The sequence below is a fragment of the Watersipora subatra genome, chromosome 5 (genome assembly GCF_963576615.1).
Source record: "Watersipora subatra chromosome 5, tzWatSuba1.1, whole genome shotgun sequence".
In the NCBI taxonomy this organism is placed as follows: Eukaryota; Metazoa; Bryozoa; class Gymnolaemata; order Cheilostomatida; family Watersiporidae; genus Watersipora; species Watersipora subatra.
In genome coordinates, this window is record NC_088712.1 from 44,752,968 (window position 1) to 44,779,447 (window position 26,480).

Here is a 26,480-nt window from a genome sequence, read left to right on the forward strand (position 1 = left end):
GCTCTGCCGACTAGCGTCAGTATCGCAAAACGACAAAATGTCACTAAGCCTGCAAAAAGGGTTAATAAAACTGATTCCAAACATCAACCATCAGATCATCATTTTAATTTACAAAGGAAAACATAGTAAATATCAATGAAAGAAATAGCATATTCGTTCTGAGTATATGGCTAAAGAGTTGCTAAGATGATTCAGTGTCGACTGTCTCTTTTCCATTTGTTTCCCGTCAGCAAGCATGCAGATTCTAATGCGATTTGTATTAAAATGAAGACTGGAATTTCGGTGCAATTTTTTGGTATTACTTTGGCTGAATAAAACCTTAATGAGCATGGGCTCTTTTACTGGCTTGGCTGTGGAAACCCCCCCTAAAGTAGCAAATTCACTGACAGTGCCTCATGGTCTGAAAACCCCCACTAAAACGTGATTTTGGGCCGAACCTAATGGGCCTTTTAGGGAGGTGTATCAGCCCTGGGCTATTACTTAGAAACATGTTCAAACAACTAACAACATGGCCGCTTACAGCTAGATCGGCCCGGCGCTTGTGCATTGTATAAACAAGGTTAATGTTAACGACTCACTGTGTTTTCATAGTTGAGTGCAAAATAATTGTGGTTGTAATTTATTGGTAAGAAAGTTTTGCTTGTCATAATATTTATTTGTTAGTAAATTAAATGTTAGTAACCTGCTACGTTAGTATTACTAACGTATGGTACTAAACAGTGCAAAGGAAAGGAACCACATCAAGATCATCACCTCGGTTGCATTTTAATTGAAGATTAATTGGCCCAACTCAGTTAATCGTTTATTTGTATTGGTAGTGTTAATCGTTTAATTAACGTGATCATTGTGCAGCTTTAATTATAATATATAATTATATATATAATTACCTACAATTAAATATATATATACCAGTATATAATTACAAGCAGCAGTAAAAATAGTTTGTCAGCAGTATTTGAATGCACAATAAATTACATAAAGCAAGCAAATGTATACTAAGTTATCAACTTATGAAAGTTCATAACTTATGAATGCGCAATCGACGAATGAAAAACCTATGTTTGCATACAACTATTAAAACTCTTGTGTCACTTTTCGTAAACACTTAAATATTGCACAGGGCAGCAATAGAAATCAGGGCAGCAATAGAAATCAGACTTAAAACACGTACAACAGGAATGGTTTGACAACTCTAATCACCTGTCCATGAGAGTGTATTGCATCTTAAGATGGTTGATCACAAACGGTCGCCTCAGTTTGTCATACATGACAGCCTTGTCCAATGGGAAGCCAGCGGAGTGGAAGGATATAAGACAGTCAACTATTGGCCAATCCTCAACATCAGCGTTTAAAATCAACTGTAAAAAATGCATGCGAATTATAATTTAGGAATGACGATAGTAAATTTCGGTGACATAATATGTATTTAAGAGAAAAATGTGATAAATGTAGTAATCCATCATATTTTACAGCTTCAACTATCGTGGCGCTGCTGTATCTGAGGCTGTCAGTGGCCTTTAACTGTATAAATATATATATACATTCATACCTCGACATACGAATGTCCCAACATACGGGAAGTTTGAGATACAAAGGAAACTTCAAGCAATTTTTTGCCTTGAGCAGTGAGACAAAATTGAGATACACCATATGAGACGAGTATCGATGTGGCTGCTAAACGGCTGAGTAAACGAGAGGTTATTCGCTACAACAGCATTTTCTGATAATTTTCGTCAGATCAGTTTGAAATTTTTTTAAAAAGGACAACTATAAGTAAATGGGAAAGTAAATGAAAAAGAGAGAACAAATGTTTTAATCGTGATAAAGTTTTGTCCATTTTAATCTTGAAACATCCTAGCAGTCAAACCAACCAAACATTAAGCAAATGATTAAAAGTACTTTCTAATAAAATCTACTAGAATTTTGTATGAGCTCATGATACAGCTCGTATGTCCAGGTATGACTGTATATATGGAAACAATCAATAGAGAGCCTTCACCCTTTATTAGGAATTTAGGAGTTGTGTCAGTTAATTAAAAGTTCAATGAAGGTAATCAGCAGTTAAAATGCTTTCACATAACATAAAAATAGTTCACCAGCAAATCAACCCGCACCTCTTAATCAAATTCTGACATCACCGATCCATTACGACTGATTTTTAGAGGTCAAATATAGCTATATTAACCTACTATATCAACATACTATATTAACATACTTCAGGCATTATATTCTAGGAACTAGGCAGCTAGATCTTAGATTCAACCTCTAATTGCAATCAAATTAGCTCCACACACTATTAGCAATTTCAATCATTAACTTGTGCCACCTAACTCAAACCGTTATACCTGCAGAAGGATTCCAATTATTATGGTCAAGAGAGAACAACTTCCACGATTTGGTAAAAAAGATCTAGCCAATTGCTTTGATCAAAACCTATGGTTGTACGTATAGCTATTTATTGACAGTAGTAGTCATCAACAACAAGATGTTTTTTTTATGCCAAAACAATAATAGGAAGACAGAAATCAGGAATTAATGAGTGAGTTGAACAATTGCGTTTTAAAAGTTGGTAATATAATAGTATTGCAGAAAAGTAAGGATAGTGAATTGTAGATTGTAGTGACTGAAAGTTCATAAACTGAAACATATGATGGTGGATGTAATATGTTGGTGTCACGGAATAAAAAATGGTGTTTATCATATGTGTGGAAGGAAAAACATAAATATTCTGGGCATTATATCTGTAACACAACTGCAGAAACGAGCATGTTTGGAATAAGGTTATGTTCAAAGATTTTGTGATGTGTTTGGTGGAAGTTTGGTGAGCTGGAATACGTGATCGGTAGTAGGCCCTACACAATTCTTTGTATAGATTTTTGAAAGAGGATGATCTTTTTCTGCATGGCAAGACAGAGACATATACACAGTATATTAATGCCATTGATGAGATGACAATGCGCAAATTGAAAATAAACCAACAGTGATGTCTTTCGGTTTATGAAATATTTTCATTGCATCAAAAGAACCATATTTGATGAAAGTGTGTTGCAAACATGATCAATATGTTTCGACCAGGTAAGATCATCGCTTATGATGAAGGCAAATATTTCTGTTGCCTCCCCTATAGCAGAATGATAAAAAGACATCTAAGAACCTGAGTCTATCTTAAGGTACTCTATGCATATGAAGGGAATCTGAACCACTTGAACAGGTTCCATTGCCTGAGCATGTATCACGGCTCTCTACTTCATAAATGGGCGGTAAATAGGCTACAATGAAAATGTCTAAGTTATAACAGATCATGATTTATTAATTAATAATCTTATTTGACTTGTGCACCCTTGACCTTGGTCTAGATTTCCGTGAGAGGAATATATTTTTCGGCTGTTGGTATAGTGAGATGGGAAAATAGACATCGACTATATGTATACATTCATATTAAATATATAAATACTGTCAGGGAATGTTACTGAAAAAAGGCTTCCGTAGAAAGATATTATGGGTAGTACCTGTAGCACAACCTTTACTATAGTAATAATGAAGCTTTTTCCTTCCCTCCAAAGCCACATTAAAAGCGCGAGGAAACAGATTGAACTGCTCGGGAATCAAACCCAGGTACAGTCAAACATGGATAACTCGTCCACGGATAGCTCGAACACATGGTTAATTCGAACGGTTTCGTTGGTCCGTTCCCACGTAATGATGAATTGCTATAGATAACTCGAACTCAACACTGTTAATTCGAACTGTTTTTTTGCCCAACGGCTACCGAAACGGTTGTTATCGCTTTAGAAAATCACTTTATTCAAAGCCATAGAGGTAAACCTCATCTTTTCGTAATTCATAAGCATTGTTATTACCACCATCGGCAAAATAATTTGGTCAACGACTTTTCTAAAGGTTTGGTCAAATTTGATTTATACTGCTATACGATTAATAGCACGGGCTTGCCGGGTCACGCGCGCAAGGATTTTCGCCACGCACATACAAAACAAAAACAGCATGTTGTTTTGTATGTGCGTGGCGAAAATCCTTGAGTGCGTGACCCGGCTAGCCCGTGACGAATAGTTTTCCGACGTTGATTCCGTGTTGAATCAACGTCGGAATGTTGAATGTTTAAAACGTCTTAAAAATTGTTTTTATTAAACGTATACGTTGTCTTAGCTAAAAAAACTATTCATCGTTTGACCTAAACACAGAATACGTGTGTACATTCAATAAGTATCCATTCAAAAAGCGTGAGTGATATACAATGTACCGTTAAACCTCGTAAAACTTTTAATTGAACTGCCTCGGAGTGTTGCTCTTAACGAATCCCAGGTAAAGTAAGGGATTTTTCTTTGGTAACTTTTTCTTGAAGTTGCATAAACTTCAAGAAAAATTGGCAAAATTGATCGTGGGTAAAACGCTCAAAAGAAAAAGATGTCTTTTCTTTTGAGCATTTCAACAACGATCAAGTTTTTCCAATGTCAATCTAAAAAAAATCCTGGCAATAACATCACCTCAAACAACAAACCAATCTCAAGTGATAGAAAAATCTCTATACTTTTTGATAAAAACGTTTTAAACTTTACATTAGAAGCATTTAATTTGAAACAAGCCATTTGTGCTTTTGATTTATATTATAGTTTGCATATGTACATGTATCTACTAATAAATAAGTAAATACATGGACTTGTGACAGTGCTCTGATAACTTGAACGCTCTGATAATTCGAACATTTTTGCTCGGTCCCGTGAAGTTCGAGTTATCCATGTTTGACTGTACTTGGATTACGAGCAAAGCGCACCACCAACTGCACCATTAGACCACCTTGCAGCAGCACACAATTATGGACATACTGTTTGCGCATAATGATCTCTCAGGGTGTACATGACTGCCATCGTACTTGTGTTAATAGTTGCTGGACCAAGACCAAGGTCTAAAGTCTAAACAATTACCAATATGCTACATCATTATCTGGTGTGGACCAAAATGAGGTTAATCGTCTCAAATGTTGACATTGCCAAGACTTCACGTTGCAACATATAGGAGTCAGTCATTCTATGGTTCAATGGCAACCTGAGTGATAACTTGAGTGGCCATGCCAAACTCGTCAATTCTACATTCTTATTTTCTTATCAATTGTAGTTTTATTATTTATACAAACAATTACTGGGTTTCCATGCCTTAAATGGATTCGGAGTTTCTTCCACTCCGAACGATAAAAACGGTGAAATCTTAACCGATTCGATGCCATTTCGCTTTGCAAAATTTTTGCTAACGCTCACATTCGAAAGCAAACACTCCCTGCCGATGGATTCAAACCGATAATGCCTAGTTAAGCTCTCCCCAATGGATGCAAATATATTCAGCGCATTTCATCACAGTACTACTCAAGTATATTCTAACTAGAATTGCAAAGGATAGGTTGCTCATATGACAATGATGAAATAATTGCTTTTTTATTTTATTGCCTTATTCATTAAATAACTGAACCTACTAATTGTACAGATTCAAAATGCACTGGTGCAGATGTGTTCTTTGGCCTAAATCTTCTAGCATACAAAAAGCTTTTTTCTACTAAAAGCGATTGCAGGTCAAGCGACCTTTGAAGCAATAACTGTATAGCGAGTAGTAAATAGTAGAGCAACAATAAAGACAATAAAAGAAAATAAAAGAAAACAAAAAGACAATACTCATCAAGAATCGTGGCTGAGTTGGTGTAACACGTGTACAAAAAGTGAAGTTGAAAGCGACCTTGACCCGGAAGTAAGTTTACTTTAACCATTTCTGTTTTGAGGAGTACATCATCGCTAGTCTAGGAAAAATCGATAACGTGCAACTCCGAATTTTTGGAAAGGTAAGGTACGAACATTCGAAGCATAGAAACCCAGTGAGAGTGCTATTCGAAATTTATAATTGCCATAGCTAATGCTTCACAGTACCATCGCTACTGCTCCTAACTCTTAGGCTAAATATTTCATCTGTTTTTTTTTCAAATATTATCTGACAAGTGCAACTTTAAAACTCTGTCACAACAGTTCTATCAGCCTATTTATGGTCAAAATTTGCTGTCATCATGTAAGTTCATGACTAAATTTTACCAGAGTTTGTCATGTGTTGTTAAGTAAAGTAAAGTCAAGGTGAATGTTTTTTGTCAAAGAACCACTATTAATATCTAGTACTACTATAACTATTATTATCTATTATACAAAATTGATCGATGAAATGTCAATATAAAAATACGATAGAAATTACGTCGAATTAATCGTTACGATACCGTTCAAATGATCAATCGCATCGGAAAGAATGTAGGTCATTGAAGAATTATAACAGTGAAAGATCTCCCTAAAACTGTCAAAAAGAATTTATGGCATCGCAAATCAATAAATACGGCAGCAATTGGCAAACAAAAAATACATTTTCAGTAATATAACATTCCAATATTTACTATAATAGGAAAGTGGTGGTTGGAGAAAGAGTAAAACGAAATTCGAATTTCAAAACTTGTAAATCTGTATGAAATTCTAAGCTTTGCCACCTGGCACGCACTGCCTTCCCCACTTGACCACCTGGCTGCATTTTGTAATGATTGTGTAACTAGATATAACATATGACAATCTCTCGCGACAAACTAGATTTCCAGGGTACTAAACATACAAAGCATAACAAACATTACATTTTGTAGTAGACATACATGTACAAAACAAAGAAGCAAATAGAAAGCCTATAAATTGTGTTACGAGTCTTGAGACAGCTTTTACACAGCTATACAGTTACTACTTCCACATGCCTCAGCTAGTGAGAATTAGATGTCATGGATTGGAATAAAAGAGAACCTTTTGTCAACTGTCATGGACCCGTACACAAATATGCAAAAATGTATTAATCATTTTATCAAGCCAATAATCATTGACTTATGAAAGCTTAGATGACGCACATTTGTACACTAAGAAATACAAAGTGGAAAATTACATCAGATAAATTTCCTGAATGACGTGTGTAAATAAAAAGGGAAACAGAAGCTATCAAAAACCTTTTTTAACCTTAGTAATCGACTAAGTAATTGTTATTATTAATTCAACATATTCAGAAATTATATTTGATTTTCTCAGTCCACATTAATTGTATCATTACCAAATCATTTTTTGTTGTAATCGTAGCAAAACAGCAAAACTTAATTTAGCTATTACTTGCTAATTATTTCACAGTCACATTCAAACCCTTTATTAGTTGTTTTATTTTTTTTAATTTGTTTAACCTGCACACAACATTTTGCTCATTATATGAAGTTTGAAATTTACAGTTGCTTGACAGAGTCTAAAAACCTTTACAGCTGTTTTTATTTTTTCTCTTAATTTTTTTTAGAGCTGCACAATGATCGCGTTAATTAAACGATTAACGCGACCAATACAAATAAACGATTAACTGAGTTGGGCTAATTAATCTTCAATTAAAATGCAACCGAGGTGATGATCTTGATGTGGTTCTTTTCCTTTGTACTGTTTAGTACCATACGTTAGTAATACTAACGTAGCAGGTTACTACCATTTAATTTACTAACAAATAAATATTATGACAAGCAACACTTTCTCACCAATAAATTACAACCACAATTATTTTGCACTCAACTATAAAAACACAGTGAGTCGCTAACATTAAACTTGTATATACAATGCACAAGCGCCGGGCCGATCTAGCTGTAAGCGGCCTCGTTGTTAGTTGTTTGAACATGCTTCTAGGTAATAGCAACAAAAGTGATTTCAGTATTATTTAATACGTATCTTACAGTTTATTTTTGTTTATTTTTAAAAACTTTGTCAAGTAAAGTATACATGTATTCTCATTTTTCAAAAAGTCATAACCATATTTCATCTTCAGAATATTTAGTAATATAAGATTGACGCTTTATTGAACATGAAAGCAGAAAATATCTTCCACCCTAGGTAGCACATTTCTGTAAGTTGTTGGAAGCGTAAACAATAAAGCTAAGCGCAGTATATGCCAGAAAGAATCTGCTTACCACCACAGCACATCATCATTAAGATATATTTTAACTAATTCTCAGCCTATCGGCAGAAATCATCACCTGCTGTCGCAGACAATAACTAATACTACTGACTACTGGCACTACTGTCCCCTCTGAGCGGCTATTCTCTAAGGCTGGCAATATTGTATGTAGGAAGAGGGCATCTCCTTATTCAGATAATGTGAATAAACTGTGCTGTCTCAACTCTTGGCTGACTTGCTTAAAGACTTTCATAGACAATTTTCATACTCATAATAATTATTACATTGCAACGTATGTACATTGTACATAACATGTACTACTGCTAACAATTGTCTCAAATATAATTAATCTATATGTAGCTGTATTATTTGTTTTTGAATATGCAGATTTTTGCTAGATTAATTCTAAGATTAACTGGTTCAGACCAGTTATTAATCGCGATCAATTTTTATAATCGTTGTGCAGCTCTAATTTTTTTCAAAGTCAAGAAACTTTTTTCATGATATGTAGTTTGAAAGTTAGTATAGCAAATGTTGTTATATGTTAAATACAAATAAATATTGTTATATGTCAAATACAAATAAATTTTGTGTCCAAAGACTTTTATTACCCGGGCAACTCCGGGTATTAGGCTACAGCTAGTAATAGTAAAATATGAAGAAGACATATGGTAACAAAGCTCTGTCTTTTTGTAATTTTCAATAGATCGAGTTGCTTGGTATCAAATATATTTTTTTCAACAAAAAACTATACAATAGCAAAAGTAGAAAAAAAATTTATCTGCCACGTACTGGAGCAACTGATTGTCTTACTGCACAGTTGTCAGCCAAGTTTCCATGTTTTTGAATGTTGATATGGGTGCGCAGGTGCTTGTCGACCACAAGCTGACGCTATGAACCCTCTAGCTGGGTTGAAGCCCCGCAAAAACACCCGAATGTCGTGTAATTTACTTTTGAAAATTCAATAAAATCGGTATTTTATGAACATGCATAGCTCAAACTTAAATTTATTTCTATGAACAAAAAATTTTGTACACAAACAATCATTTACATATGTACTACTACAAAAAAGCTACAACTATGTACAATTTTTCTTGTATGAAATGCTTGGAATCATTCCTTTCGGTAAAGTCCAACGCTACAGCGTAGCAGTGCGAGCTACCAATACGATCACTTTTCTCTGTATATTCAAAAGTCCTAAAAGTTTACATCACTTCTATCATCTGAATTATTTTTTATACTGATCAGACAAAATATCACTAATGATCGTAAAATCAAATAAATTTCTATTTTGCCGTTTTGAAAGTCGAGCCAATGTTGACTGGTTTTTCCAACTTCCATTTTTTTCTAAGCAGTCGTGGTTTCTTTAGCTTTTGGCACAAATCAACGCCTCTCAGATATAATTGTTTTATATTGTAACTCGTCGACTAATATCGTCCATATCCTTTGTTTGATGCTACTAGGCAACCGCTAAATGTCATTTCCCCACGCAGCCGATAAATGACATTTTTGTCGTTTCCCAAGCCAAAGGGTTAACAGAGTTATCAAACTACTCTCCAGAAATAAGTCGTAAGTTGAATAAAATGAAGAATGCAATCATTAACTATTGTGACCACCTGTTACAATGTGGAAAACTAAAACAAGTTAACTTTAAAGATAAACTTGCATAATAGGTTTTTTTAGATTTTATGAATGATTTTCTCATACCAAACAAAGTTACATTAAAATTATTACTCACCGGTACCCTGGCGGTCTCGCACGCCGAGAGATCGTCTGGTGTAATAGCTATATATACAATTATTCTGCAATGCTGGAAGGTGATCTATTGGGGTAGGTGTTAGAGTGTTGGTCTAACAAGCAGAATGTCGTGAGTTCAAACCCAGTACAGTACAATTTTTTCCCGACCTCTAAACGTGGTTTCAAACAGACATAATTCTTACTATGATAAAGAAGATTCAGCCTTCTGTACGTTTTTATAATAGTTTTTACCACTTGCAAAGAAGCAATCACATTTTAAAAAATCAAGGAATTTTAAAACCATGATTACAATTGAAGAACCATGAACATAGTCGCCCTTCAACTGTTTATGAGTAGTCAGCAGTAAGCCCAATGATGCCCACGATCTCTTTCCTGTTCTTCTGGTGAAACAGAAGCTATCAAAAACCTTTTTTAACCTTAGTAATCGACTAAGTAATTGTTATTATTAATTCAACATATTCAGAAATTATATTTGATTTTCTCAGTCCACATTAATTGTATCATTACCAAATCATTTTTTGTTGTAATCGTAGCAAAACAGCAAAACTTAATTTAGCTATTACTTGCTAATTATTTCACAGTCACATTCAAACCCTTTATTAGTTGTTTTATTTTTTTCAATTTGTTTAACCTGCACACAACATTTTGCTCATTATATGAAGTTTGAAAGTTACAGTTGCTTGACAGAGTCTAAAAACCTTTACAGCTGTTTTTATTTTTTCTCTTAATTTTTTTTAGAGCTGCACAATGATCGCGTTAATTAAACGATTAACGCAACTATTACAAATAAACGATTAACTGAGTTGGGCTAATTAATCTTCAATTAAAATGCAACCGAGGTGATGATCTTGATGTGGTTCTTTTTCTTTGTACTGTTTAGTACCATACGTTAGTAATACTAACGTAGCAGGTTACTACCATTTAATTTACTAACAAATAAATATTATGACAAGCAACACTTTCTCACCAATAAATTACAACCACAGTTATTTTGCACTCAACTATAAAAACACAGTGAGTCGCTAACATTAAACTTGTATATACAATGCACAAGCGCCGGGCCGATCTAGCTGTAAGCGGCCTCGTTGTTAGTTGTTTGAACATGTTTCTAGGTAATAGCAACAAAAGTGATTTCAGTATTATTTAATACGTATCTTACAGTTTATTTTTGTTTATTTTTAAAAACTTTGTCAAGTAAAGTATACATGTATTCTCATTTTTCAAAAAGTCATAACCATATTTCATCTTCAGAATATTTAGTAATATAAGATTGACGCTTTATTGAACATGAAAGCAGAAAATATCTTCCACCCTAGGTAGCACATTTCTGTAAGTTGTTGGAAGCGTAAACAATAAAGCTAAGCGCAGTATATGCCAGAAAGAATCTGCTTACCACCACAGCACATCATCATTAAGATATATTTTAACTAATTCTCAGCCTATCGGCAGAAATCATCACCTGCTGTCGCAGACAATAACTAATACTACTGACTACTGGCACTACTGTCCCCTCTGAGCGGCTATTCTCTAAGGCTGGCAATATTGTATGTAGGAAGAGGGCATCTCCTTATTCAGATAATGTGAATAAACTGTGCTGTCTCAACTCTTGGCTGACTTGCTTAAAGACTTTCATAGACAATTTTCATACTCATAATAATTATTACATTGCAACGTATGTACATTGTACATAACATGTACTACTGCTAACAATTGTCTCAAATATAATTAATCTATATGTAGCTGTATTATTTGTTTTTGAATATGCAGATTTTTGCTAGATTAATTCTAAGATTAACTGGTTCAGACCAGTTATTAATCGCGATCAATTTTTATAATCGTTGTGCAGCTCTAATTTTTTTCAAAGTCAAGAAACTTTTTTCATGATATGTAGTTTGAAAGTTAGTATAGCAAATGTTGTTATATGTTAAATACAAATAAATATTGTTATATGTCAAATACAAATAAATTTTGTGTCCAAAGACTTTTATTACCCGGGCAACTCCGGGTATTAGGCTACAGCTAGTAATAGTAAAATATGAAGAAGACATATGGTAACAAAGCTCTGTCTTTTTGTAATTTTCAATAGATCGAGTTGCTTGGTATCAAATATATTTTTTTCAACAAAAAACTATACAATAGCAAAAGTAGAAAAAAAAATTTATCTGCCACGTACTGGAGCAACTGATTGTCTTACTGCACAGTTGTCAGCCAAGTTTCCATGTTTTTGAATGTTGATATGGGTGCGCAGGTGCTTGTCGACCACAAGCTGATGCTATGAACCCTTTAGCTGGGTTGAAGCCCCGCAAAAACACCCGAATGTCGTGTAATTTACTTTTGAAAATTCAATAAAATCGGTATTTTATGAACATGCATAGCTCAAACTTAAATTTATTTCTATGAACAAAAAATTTTGTACACAAACAATCATTTACATATGTACTACTACAAAAAAGCTACAACTATGTACAATTTTCCTTGTATGAAATGCTTGGAATCATTTCTTTCGGTAAAATCCAACGCTACAGCGTAGCCGTGCGAGTTACCAATACGATCACTTTTCTCTGTATATTCAAAAGTCCTAAAAGTTTACATCACTTCTATCATCTGAATTATTTTTTATACTGATCAGACAAAATATCACTAATGATCGTAAAATCAAATAAATTTCTATTTTGCCGTTTTGAAAGTCGAGCCAATGTTGACTGGTTTTTCCAACTTCCATTTTTTTCTAAGCAGTCGCGGTTTCTTTAGCTTTTGGCACAAATCAACGCCTCTCAGATATAATTGTTTTATATTGTAACTCGTCGACTAATATCGTCCATATCCTTTGTTTGATGCTACTAGGCAACCGCTAAATGTCATTTCCCCACGCAGCCGATAAATGACATTTTTGTCGTTTCCCAAGCCAAAGGGTTAACAGAGTTATCAAACTACTCTCCAGAAACAAGTCGTAAGTTGAATAAAATGAAGAATGCAATCATTAACTATTGTGACCACCTGTTACAATGTGGAAAACTAAAACAAGTTAACTTTAAAGATAAACTTGCATAATAGGTTTTTTAGATTTTATGAATGATTTTCTCATACCAAACAAAGTTACATTAAAATTATTACTCACCGGTACCCTGGCGGTCTCGCACGCCGAGAGATCGTCTGGTGTAATAGCTATATATACAATTATTCTGCAATGCTGGAAGGTGATCTATTGGGGTAGGTGTTAGAGTGTTGGTCTAACAAGCAGAATGTCGTGAGTTCAAACCCAGTACAGTACAATTTTTTTCCGACCTCTAAACGTGGTTTCAAAAAGACATGATTCTTACTATGGTAAAGAAGATTCAGCCTTCTGTATGTTTTTATAATAGTTTTTACCACTTGCAAAGAAGCAATCACATTAAAAAAAATCAGGGAATTTTAAAACCATGATTGCAATTGAAGAACCATGAACATAGTCGCCCTTCAACTGTTTATGAGTAGTCAGCAGTAAGCCCAATGATGCCCACGATCTCTTTCCTGTTCAATCAGATAGCCAGCAGGTGGTTGTTTGAGGAGATGGTTCTCAGGAACCAGATGAAGTTTTGAAACCAAATGTCTGGCAACCTTGCGCAAAGGCAACTGGGCATATGTGTGTAAAACCCGCCAAAAATGTGGAGATGCATAGTTTTTATGCAGACTAACAGACACACACAATGACAAAATGGGTTTTATTAATATTAATAAATCCCATTTTGTATATATCCCATATATTTTATATTTATAGAATATATTGAACTGAGTACAAGCAATTAAAAAATAGGTTATAGTTGATAAAAATATTTATTTGAACATTTGCATTAAAATTCAGAAGTAATAACATAAAAGTATAAGATATTCATTTTAATAATTCTATACTCTTCATTTAGATAGTCCGCAGCTCTAGATTTTCCACGAAAATTGCTATCCTGCTTTCATAACAACAATCTTTGAAAACCCATTGAGGACGATCATCCATGCCAAAGGACAACAAAATTGTAAAAATGTCATAGATGCATGCAGCAGGTGGGTGCTTAAGATGCTAATTCACAAGAACCTCCGTTTTGAAACGAAATATTTTTGCAACCTGTTGGAACTCACGGATCATCCGCCTGTGAATTTTGAATAAAATCGAAAAACAAATGAAGAAACGCATGGTATTTACCCGGACAAACGGAGACATGTACACACAGACACAATGATTAAGTGGGAATTTATAATATAGATGAAGAAGTACCTGGCAACTTTATCAACCAACATATGTTTGTATCATGCTATGTATCAGCACTTTTAATAACTTCCTGCTCAAACTTATTAGTCTTTTGTCTGTTAATGAGTTTATTGAAAAGACAAGTCGAGCCCAGGCTTGAAAATTTTCGGACCGCCAGTTAGGGTTTACATAACTGAGGTTTCACTAACTACTGCTTTGTTACTAACTTCTCACCCAAAGTGTTATCATAATCTAATATAAAGCAGACCTTTGACACGGCAAGCCACTGAGATGATTATTACTTCCACATATAAATGTAAACAGGCCAATATAAAAATAAAATATCTGGTAGATAATAAACTCCAGGTGCATGAGCAGCGTTGGGGTAGAATGGGTTTAATAAGCACCTGTTCATAGGTGTCAATGGTGAACTCTGCAGAACTATCTATCAACTTATAATCTGCAATATATTAGCATTATCAGTATGATAGTTATGAGATAGTTATGACACTGGTGTCATTATGCCCCTGATTTATCATGAGAAGCTACAAACTTCAACTTTTTATGATAACTAGTACACTGGTAGTCTCGTGCGCTGCAAGAGATCATCATTTACAATAATTGTGTGCACAATTACTCCATCTTATTGCAAGGTAGTTAAGCGGTGCTGTCGCCGGTACTTTGCGGCGGTACACGGCGGGTGGCAGCGTAACCAAACATGGGGATTAATCAAATTAACCTAACAGGCTGTTAGGTTAATTATGTAGATTAACACCCATGTTTGGTTTTATTACTACCGGTGAAGAAAACTGTTTTGCCAGTCCATTTTTATCAGTTGTAAACACGAAATATTCGTTGAAAATTTGCTAACTACAAAACTCACTAGACTTGTGGGTTCTTACCATTTCTATTTTTCTCCTTACTGATTGATATAATTTTTATCCAACCTAAGTTACACTAAATTATTCCGTGGTCATGCATCCTCTGAACATATCACACGAAACCATCCAACAAACACAGCCGTAAGTACATACAAGAACATGTAAGAAGTGTATAAAGCCTGGTTCCCATATACGTCGCAAAGCACCGGCGACAGCACCGCAGGCTATTAGCGGTGAAATGGGAACCTACGCGTCGGGCAGTAGGCATACTTAGACAAATGAATTTTTTTATAATCGATAGCAGCAACTAGTACGCTATAAAAAGTATACCTGCTATTATATACCTTTGATGGCAGATGAAATCAATAGCAACTATATAATAGTGCTATAGACTATGTCAACAATGCACTTTAAGCTCTTAAAAATACATTCATCATCCCTTGTGCCAAGTTTATGTCTTGGATAAAAGGATAGCCTGGAAGCCTTAGCGAATCTGATTAGTTTTTATATAAAAACAAGGATACTGTGATTGCGCGCGTTGAGTACAAAAACTGATGCCCGCTTTCCCAACATACCTGTAACCTAGCACCTTTTCTAAATAATGGCAATGACAATGCACTAAAACCGTATCTGTTTATAAACCGCCCTTTGCAGCCTTAAATGTGAATTTTATTCGAGTTATAACAGATAAAAAGTAATTTTGAGTTGAAGAAAAACAAATGCACTAATTCTTTTCACTTATGAATACATATACGTGTAAATATTGTCGTCATGTACATGTTATGTTGTTCATGTTACTCGACTAACATGTTTAAATTTTTCGTGTGACTTTAACCCTTTGGCTAGGAAAATGACCAAAATGCCGTTTATCTGTTACGTGGGGAAATGACTTTTCTGTCGCTTTCGGTAGACTTTTATAAAGCTGTCCCCTAGTAACAATAAACAAAGGATATGAACGCTAGTAAACCTTAAATATGATCAACAATATGTTAGTCGATGAATTACAACATGAAGCGATTATCTGAGAGGCATTACTTTGTGCTAAAAGCGAAAGAAATCGTGCCTCCTTTGAAAAAATGCAAGTTGGAAAAACCAGTCAACGTACGGCTTGACGTTCAAAATGAAAAAATGAAGATTTATCTGTTCTCGCCATCGTTAGTGATCTTTCACTGATCAGTATGGTAGTAATTTAGATGATGGAAGTGATGTAAACTCTGAAGACTTTGAATATACAGAGAAAAGTGATCGTTATGGTAGCTCGAACGACGACGACGCTATGGCGTTGGCTACGCTGTGGTGTTGAACTCTGCCGAAGGAAATGCTTCCAAGCAATTCATACGGAGACCATTGTACATAGTCGTAACTTTTTGTAGTAGTACAGATGTAAACGAATGTTTATGTACAAAAGATTTTGTTAGTAGAAGTAAATTTCAGTTTGAGCTATATGTATGTTCATAGAATACCGATCTTATTGAATTTTCAAAAATAAATTACACAGTTTTCGGTTGTTTTTGCGGGGCTTTTACCCAGCCAAAGGGTTAACCTTATAGGACCAGTAAAATAAATGCTTGATGTCATTCATTCCCATAAAGTGAAACCTACTAACAAATAAAAGTCTGCATTGATGTGTGCTCCGATATTTCGAAGGCGCTGAGTCTACAACAAGTAGTCGTCTTCACATCTTTTAAAAAATTGGAGCCTAACTTTGTATACACAAGCTAGTCTCTCGACCCTAAACTGAATTAACAACTTTCCATGGACTGTGAAAGTGCTTAGGATAGCACAACTCCTTTTGAACTGAATATCGTATTAATACTCCAAGTTTGTAGAACTCAATGAGAAAGATCAAAATCAAATATAGTAAATAGTTTTGTTCGCACTCTTTCAGACAAGTGATGTTTTAAAGGTAACTGAAAAATCATAATGGTCGATGTACACCATAGCTATAATAAATATTATAATAATATAGTAATATGGTTTATTATATCTATGATGTACACCAAGCCTGATAGAGTGTATATTTTTGTATGAGTAGAAAAACAAATAGCCTTGGTGCAAAGCTTTTGCTGCAGAAGATAAGAAACTTTCTAGCTTTGTCTGTTTTTGACCTTCATTACTAAGAATTTCAATTAGTATGTCATTAGAGAATGTGATGTTAGCAGCCATTTTTCTTTCATCGGTTGGTTAGCAGTACCTTCAGTATTTCGGCAATATATCAAGAGCTAGTAATTCAATCAACTCAAAACTTTGGAATTATACTGAAAACATATACTTACCAAAGAGACCAAAATTTCGTAATCATATGTAAACCGGAGGTACGAGCAAATAAAGCGAAACTATGAAGCCATGTGTATACTCGGACGTAAGATCAGGTGGGAAAGCAACTCCCAAATGATCTTGTGCCAGGCTTCAGAGTGTTAAAAATAACACTCGATTTTTTTTCATGTTAGCAAATTGAATTGTTAGCTCTATAGTTTCTTGTGTGAAACCTTAAAAAATTCAAAAACAACAGTCACATTGGTTGTGAATGTTTGTTGCGTAGCACCGTATGACCATTGAGGGAGATATGATTCATATGTCTATCTAATCAGGGTAGAGGCTCACTTTCGACGCAGCAAGTTGTTAGTTAGCTCACAGCTCAGCGTTTTGATGACAAATTGAAACTTTAATGGTAGTTAAAATGCCTATTTACGTTCCTCATGAAAGTAAAGAATAATTAATTGCTGTAAATGCACTGCGATTCATCTGCCCAATGTGGCTTTTGGTGAATTTTAATATAAGCTGTATTTATATCTACCATCCATATGAACCAATAAAGAGATTCTTAATTTGTTCTTGGAATAGCCCAAAGGTTGCTACCACATCGTACATCAGCTGCAATTAATCATTAGCCAAGGGGTGATGGCTTATCTCTACCATCAAGATCTACTGTCTCAGTATGCAAAATGTATTTGTTCAGTGATTTTGTGAATGATTTTCACAATGTAAGGCTTGGCATAGACCTAAGACCATAGACACTACACGAACTATACGCCATTACATTATCATATTAACATGTATGCGTACAAACACTAATATTGACGGTCAAGACACAAAATTTGGAGATGGGTTAAAGACCTCACAATGACTTGTTTTACAGATTTAGTAATGCCTGTTTACAATCATATCTTTTGTCTGATTTTTGTGGATGGTACTTGTGGCTCTTATAGCAGACATACAATATCACATAGAATACAAGGCATTAGAACAAGACACAAGGTCAGAGACATTCCAATGTAATCTGAAATGCTTATTTACCATATGGGCTTTTTAGCAGATAGTGTTCTGCCTTCAACTTTGTGTAATTAGCTTGTCTTTGGAAAATTATTAAAAATGACTAAATTATTAAAAATCAAAAGTAAAACTCAAAATATCTTCGAAAATATGGAGAATGTTCGACATTCCTGATAAATTAGCAAATACATCATAACTCCGTGCACGTGAATGCAAGCAAGGTAGAAATATTTGCCTACATGCAGGCCCTACATCTAGTCCCAATTTGGTAAAACCAGTTTTGCAACAGTCAATGAGAAAAAGGGTTAGAAATGCTTATAATTTTTTCCCAGAAATAAATTGATATGTTGATCGTTAGTTTTTTATTGTCATTGGCTGTTCTGTACTTAATCCTATTGACCAATGGCTTAATCCTATTGACCAATGGCTTAATCCTATTGGCCAATGGCTTAATCCTATTGGCCAATGGCATGATTAAATAACTGATGCATTGCTAACTTTTAATTGTCATTGGCTGTTCTATAACGAATCTTTTTGCCAGTGACATGGGTAAATAATAATGAATTGTTAATTTTCAAATGCTACTGGTTGGTCTGTAACAAATCATATTGGCCACAGCAGCAAGTACACAAATGGTTATTTGTACATGTAGCATATACACATAGAACTGCTTGCTAGCTGTCTGTGTGATTTGTTTAAGGGCAGACTGCAAAAACTTAATCAAGACAAATTAATCCTCTATCACAACTTTGGTTATACACAAATTGTATTAATTGAGAAAAGTGAGCCCACGATAAACACCTTGAAGGACATAGGAAAGGAGGCGATGTGCAAGCCATAAGCATCACTAAGTTTCCATCAAGTGGCTGATCGGCATGTTTGTGTCATTCGTATGGTGGAAACCACAAAAAAAGCAAATATTTATCGCGTGTTTCACGCTTGCAGAAGATGGAAACGGCGATTACGAGTGATACGCAAAAAAATGTCGTGCAAGCTCTTCTATTGAAAAAATTTTCAAAAATTTAGCCGTTCCAATCTCGAAATCGTGCTGCTAAGCCTGATAGGAGTTATGAGCTCTCGCGTAGAATCCCTTATCTTTTTTAACAAAGGGCCTGCGTTAATCCGCAACATGTGAATGTCTATTAAAACACTAATCGCACGATAACTTAACGTTCGCGCACTTCAAAACCGTCTCATCCGAGACGATTATCATGAGCCATATGATCGGCGCAATGGAATTGTAGTGATAGTCAGACAGCGGAGTATTGACTGAGGGTCAATAATCTGAAACAGTTGACTGCACTTGCCCATCAATCAACGAATGCTTATGACCAAGATTACATGATTAGCTAGAGATGAATCTTGCTATGAGGTAAATAGCGACAGTTGTCTGCTTCGTAATGACAGATCATAAGATCGACTTTATAAACCAAACCAAAGCATATCACTTTATGCATGAATAAACATATAATTAGTAGCTTCTAATGGTCGTCTGTCTCAAGGTCAGGTGAATTTATATTTTGCTTGATTATTCTTTAGTTTTATCATTTATAAAACATAATCATACACAAATTTCTTGTTGCCATGATAATTGTTTTGAGTCAATATTACAAATTTTTTCCAATATTATGGACCGAAATAGCAAGATCAACCTTTTTGATGAGCAATGGTGACTTGGAAAAAAATGATCTCCAATATGGCATATATATAGAAAAGTGTTTGGGACCTATTTTGGCACACTATCAATCGATGGCTGGTCATCTAGTAAGTTGGCACTTTTTGTCAGTCAAATTTGCACCCTGGACAATGTTTAATTACATGTTCTTAACATAATATTTAAAAAAGCTGCCGACTCATATTCGTAGATAAGAAAATCTATAACAAGCAAGATTTATTTGTAAAAAATCTCACCTGTAATGACAAGTCTATGGACAGCACTACACCCAATTGCACGAAGAGCTCAATGAAACGAGTGGTTTGGACATAATCGTATCGGATAAATAGGTATCGGATATAATTAAACCAATGCTTTCATTTTAACTGCCAGAAAGTCTTGGCTTCACAAAATGGTTTCGCATTGCTGTAAAGATTATTGGTATGCATGAAGGGTGTGGTTCCTCACGCATTTACCTAAAGGTATTCTAGTTGTAATAGGTTTTGCCTCTCCCAATCACTTAACCAAATTGACCATAAAATATTGGTATACCACTAACACATCCTAAATGGAACATGGAGAAGTGAAGACAACGTACATTTTAATTGAAAGTACCCAGCACACACAGAGCCTCACTGTGATGGCCTGTGACTTCAGTCCACTATGATTGACGGCCCCACTAATTAAGTCCTGGAGACTTTATTAAGTAATTTATTAAGTCATTAAGACTTGATAACCAAATTTTAAAATGTGATCACATTAAATTCTGCTAAGTTTCATCAAAAAGTATAGATACCTTTCTATCATTCAAGATTTTGTTTGATGTTTTAGGTGGTCTGACTGCTAGGATGTTTTAAGATTAAAATCGACAGACTTGCCGCAGTTGAAACGCTAAGAAGACAAACACCGCCAGACTTGCCCAATATAACGCCAATATAGTCGCTCGCCCTATTTGTCGATCTCGTTATGACATCAGCTATCGGACTCAAGTTGCAGTGTTACGGGCCTCTATTGACATGTTATATTATGTGTGTGCTCGTGATAGTAAGAATAAAACTTCAAATATAGCTTCAGATACAGTGCTATAGATGTTTCATTCAAAGACGGGTGGTTAGAATTCATCCTTTTGTTTTCCTCTAAATGCTGTGCAAACGTGAGAACCAGAAGCTGATGAAACGGTATATTTATTGTTATGAACAATATACATGACTATTGACATCATTTTTGGGAAAGCCTGACAGTATTTTTTTTTCTGTGATTTTTAACCGCGATCAAGTTTTGTCGATTCTAATTTTGAAACATCTTGGCAGTCGGATGACATAAAACAACAAACTAAATGTCTAATGATAGAAAAATATCTATACTTCCTGATAAATTTGTTAGAAGTTGATCCCATCTTTAAGTTACTTCACCGTGATTGGCGAACAATATTTAAGGACAAAATTGTGACAAATACCAGCTCACAGTAAAAACTGTTTTCATCGTGATACGACCAGAGTAAGTTTTAACAAAGAGACCATCAAAAATAATACTCTTACCTCTTCTTCGAATATGACAAATTCGAGAAAGGAGAAGTACGACAAACGCTTAAGGATTTCCTTCATAGGTTTGGACTTAACCTTCTTGGCCATTGCGCACACCCCGAGGCGTATCTTTGGCCCGTCATAAGGGTTCTGGAATAGCACAACAAAAAATGATCAAATGATATCACAACACATGCAACAGTTTGGAGAGATGTTTCCATGCAATCTCAGTCATATTTTTATCAGCTTGACATCATCATTACCATTTAATAAACTCTTACGTACAAGCAAAAAAGTACAATTACCACTAGAGCTCTCCCACACTGCAAAAAAGTGTGTATTAGGACATGAGGACTTGGCCTGTTGTATATGGTATTATTGTTTGCTGTATTTTTTGCATTATTTATAAAAATAATAATTTATACAAATCACTAAATGGCTATATTTTATAGAGCTTGCAATAAAACTAACAATGACATCATGCAAAAAACTTAAAATTTCTCATTTGGACAGTTACACCATAGCCTATGCAGTTTTCTACAATTATAAGTTTTTTGATGACTTTGCATTTTTATTTAATCTCCAATCCATTATCTCATATACTCTTATGGTCAATGCGTCTCTTGATCCCTAAGCTATCATCTTAGATGGGTAATAGCACTTGAAGATGAACCTGTTGAAAAATGTGTGCGAAATGAGATCACTGGTTGTTATCATCGCTTTAGCCGTTATTGGCTATTGCACTTAAGTTGTAGCTCTACGCATCTCTGTTCTGTTAGTGTTTTTGCAACTATAGACCTCATTATCAGACTTTCGCTTGATCTGAGCGTTTTAACCACAATCAAGTTTTGTCGATTTTAATCGTGAAACATCCTGGCAGTCAGATCACATCAAAAACTATCACAAATGATAGAAAATACTGATACTTTCTGATAAAATCTACTAAAATTCAACCTATTCAAAAACATTGTGATCAATGCAATTTTCAGAACACCTTTTTGTAAAAAATCAGCTTTCACCAATGATAAAAAACCCCACAAGAATAGGCGACGGCTATCATATGGGTAGGGTTTGATGATCAAGCTCTGTTGGGATAAACCCGAACATGGCACCAGTACAAAGAAATATGCTGAATAAAGCCCCTTGTAAATTTACAAATATTATGAACAATTGTGGTTATTTTACTGATCTGTTGGTTTCATTTTGTTGTCAAAAAATATAGTTGTCCAATATTGACACTATGTTGGTCAGTCAGTTGTCATTCACAAGCATTCGTGATATTAATAGTCGCAATCGCAAAATAGCTCAAAGGTTTTATATTTAGATTTTGAGTATGAAAATTACAGTTCACAGTTTTGACCGCTGTCCCATCTTATTGGCCAGGTCAAACAATGTGACAACGTTGAAGGACTTTTTTATTTTATGGTGGCAAAATATTAATTAAAAACTAGGGAAAAAATGCCGTTGTTCGGGTGATTTCAGGTAAATTATATTTAATTTTAAGCAAATACTAAGACCCCTACCAGTCTCAAAATTGGTAAAAATAGGTAATTTGAAATGTCTTATTTTCCATGGATCAATTTTTCTGGTAAGGTATTACCTCTACACTGTAGAAATTCAAGGTTTGCTATCGTGAACCGCAGGGTCTACTGACTGAATAAACTAATGGCACGACGATAACAGCAAGTCATGTTTTCCAAAACCTGCCAAAGCAACGCAACTGCCCCGTGGGAACTGTGTTAGCTCCAAAACCCAGGCTAGCACAACCCCAACAGAGCTCGATCATTAAACCCTGCCCATATGATAGCCATCACTTATCCTCGTGGGGGTGTTTATACCATTGATTTTACTGACAATTTTTAAAGAACACATAAAAACGATTCTGGATTACTAAATCTCACTTTTTCATCGCGTGTACGGCTGCGCTATGCATTTGCACATTTTTTAACAAATTCTATCCAAACTTGCCCTGCATAGACATATATATATACACACATATATATATATATATACATACATATATATATATATATACATACATATACATATATATGCTAACCACCTTCTACCAGGTTGCTGAAATATTTGGTTTCAGAACTCCATCCGGTTCCTGAGAACCAGCAACTTGTGAGTTATATGATTCCAAATGAAAAAAATCCTGGCCCTCGCTGGGATTGATGCTACAAAACCATTAAGTTGCCGACATCTGACAACTACTTGTAAAAATGATTTAACATATTAGTGGTGTTGCTACACTGAGGGAGTCAGTCTAAAGAATTCTTGCTATAAAATATAGCCTGTTTAAACTTTTCTTTCTGTGTATCAACAACAAATAAATTGAAGCAAGTTAACATTTCAGAGTGTGTGCAATGATAGTAAGGTACATAAGTTGTAGGTTTCTATTTTAGCTATAGCTCATATCGGCTATTGCATTCAAGTTTCAGCTTTATGTCTTTCTACTCAGTTGATCTCTTTGCCGAAGCGACTACAGACTTCATAACCACACTTTCACTTGAATCTGAGCGTACAATCGTAAATCTCATTCGAACTATTATATCACTGTACTAGCTAAATCTATAAAGACAAAAATTACATGAAATTGAGGGTTGATGTCTTACCCGTATATCGATACTATCTGAATGTTCGGTGTTGCATGGGTAATAGAATAATACTCAATGAAATTGAGTAAGTTACCTGGTAAGCTAGTAAAATCTTTACAATAGTAAGAGTCATATCATAAGCTAACCTAATAATCTTTACATAATGATCAAGAGTGCTGGTTAATAATCCCAAGTGCTTTGAAGATATTTTAACCGATGTAATGAGTATGACCACAATTATTCCATCATATCGCAAGTAGCTCATGTAGCTGAATGGGTAAGCTCGCAGGCTCAAGAACTGGAGGTACCGAATTCAAATTCAGTATGTATAAAAAGATTATTTGCATCACTTCAACGGTGTAAGTTCATTTTTAAAGAGATGCTCTTCCTGAGCAATCTGCACATGCCAGTAAAAAACATGAATATATTTCTTTACTATAACTTTTTATTTGACTTTGTCATGCACTGGTAAAGTAGGCTATGTACAAGTATTCCCTGTTAATGCTTTAATTCAATGATATATGTCTGCCACGCATAACCCAGTTTATAATTCATATCATAGGACAAACTGAGGAACGAGGCAAAAGCAAACTTAGACAGGGGTTATCTAGAATGTTATCCTCCTCACATGATGCGAGCCTATTTTCTTAAGAGTAATCGGACCTGATGAGGACCGTTGTTATTGCAGAAACGATCTTTGTTGATATAACCCCACAATCATACTATTGAGTGACCCTTCATGTGATTTTACTTAGTTTCTGGAGCAATAGCATTGTCCGTATTTTGTCGATCAGTTTGAAACTGTAGACAACATAATCGCAAGCTCGCTAGATCTGAGAGTTTCAATCGGTATCAAGTAGCGGTGACCTTAATCCTGAAACTTCCTGGCAGTCAGATCACCTCAAACATCAAGGACAATCGCAAATAATAGAAAAATACTGATACTGTCGGCTAAACTCTAGTAAAATGTTTGCGTAAGTTCATATTTAGAGTCGGCAAGTCAAATCATGCGGCTTTCCGACTTGGCGCAGTTCATTTGCTTGTTGCATGGCAACCACTAACAGTAGCTAAATAAATTTTTTAGCTGTGTTCTCGACCAAAATTTTCTACCAGACACGCCCTATTTAAAATCTTATATCAGTCAATAAAGTGGTTGTACCAGTTTTTAAAAATTGGCAAACAAAAACTAAGCCTAAATTGCCAGAGCCGAGTATCCTGTTTAATTTTTCTTACTGCTATCAAACGAGTAATACAATCGACTTTTGTTATGTGAAATCGCCAGGAGTTTCTATCTTGGCGGCAACCAATAAAAAACGTTTTAATAAAGTTTTTGCCCAATAGATCTGGTTGGTAAGTTACCCAACAATCGTTTTGTCTGGCGCTTTTGGTTTCACAAGTTTCTCAGTACGTATTTGGTCTAGAAACGAGTTTCTTTTCAAATAGCCAAAAATAGCTGAAGTCAACACTATTATTTTCCACAAACGCGCAAAGAGCCTCCCACTATGCTTCAAAGAATGCAAAACAGCATTGATCACACAACTTCTAGAATTCTACTCATAACCCCTAGTGGTGATTGATGTGACCATGTCTTCTGTAGTGCAAAATAATAAAGCTGCTATGATGAAAAGGTTTCAGTGCTCACTATGATGTACATGGCTAGCATGAGAAGTTACAAAACATGTGTAAAATTGTTTTTTGCTCTTATAGACAATAATTTCCTGCATTTGAGGGGTGATTTAAAAACTAGTTCTCTGTACCATTTTTCCCATTATTATGGAATGGAAGAATTTAGTACAACTAGCTATTTTATATAGTATTAGAAAAAGGATTTTATGCTGAATAAGATGCAATTTTTAGTTTAAATAAATACTAATTACTTCTCAACTTATAAAAGATTATATATGGCTATGTCGACCATTGAAATTGTTTTGAAAATTAATTCCGATTTTAAAGAATTAGCATGGATCAAAATAACTTCTGAAAAACGAAATATCATTTTTATACTGGCACAAGTGCATGTACTTTTAAAATGCTGTCAGCTGACCTTCAATAAAGGGCATGTCTGCCTACGACTGTGTTTATACAATACATCAACATTTATATGATGCTCGATACCAAGCTCTAAATATTCATGTATATGAATTTGCAGCTTACGCAACCTTTGAAATCGGAATCTAGTAGCTGATGACTAGATCATTAGTAACGATCCAGTTTTTGCGCACAAATTTAACTCTTAGATTATATCTACCTTAGCCAGTAATAAAGAATCGTCAATTCTACCTATACAAGGGCTAAGATTATCAAAACTACCGAATCGCTTTTGTTACTGTAACTAAGAAATAGCAATCCTACATCTTACTAAGTTATTAATAAGATAGTACTCGCTAAACATCTGCAGACTGTATAGGGATAATGGGAGTAACAGCTATAGAAAAACCATTTCGGAGGTATTACTATCAACCAGGTGATTAATTTCTGGTGGGTACAAAGATGAGTTATTATACTTGCAATGGCTGGTTATTCCGCTCACTCTTATATCATCTAATCTTACACAACGTACACAGACATAATAACGCATCT

General features: G+C 34.8%; 1 protein-coding gene across 1 annotated transcript in view; it reads right to left on the reverse strand.

Moving 5' to 3' along the window:
- LOC137396352 (inositol hexakisphosphate and diphosphoinositol-pentakisphosphate kinase 2-like) overlaps positions 1–26,480 on the reverse strand; it is a 132,968-nt gene that overhangs the window by 68,150 nt on the left and 38,338 nt on the right. Inside the window, exons 3-4 of the mRNA XM_068082586.1 lie at positions 21,316–21,450; positions 1,201–1,358 (exon numbers count right to left, since the gene is read on the reverse strand). Of these exons, the coding sequence (XP_067938687.1) occupies positions 1,201–1,358; positions 21,316–21,450 (293 nt within the window). The remainder of the gene's footprint in view (positions 1–1,200; positions 1,359–21,315; positions 21,451–26,480) is intronic.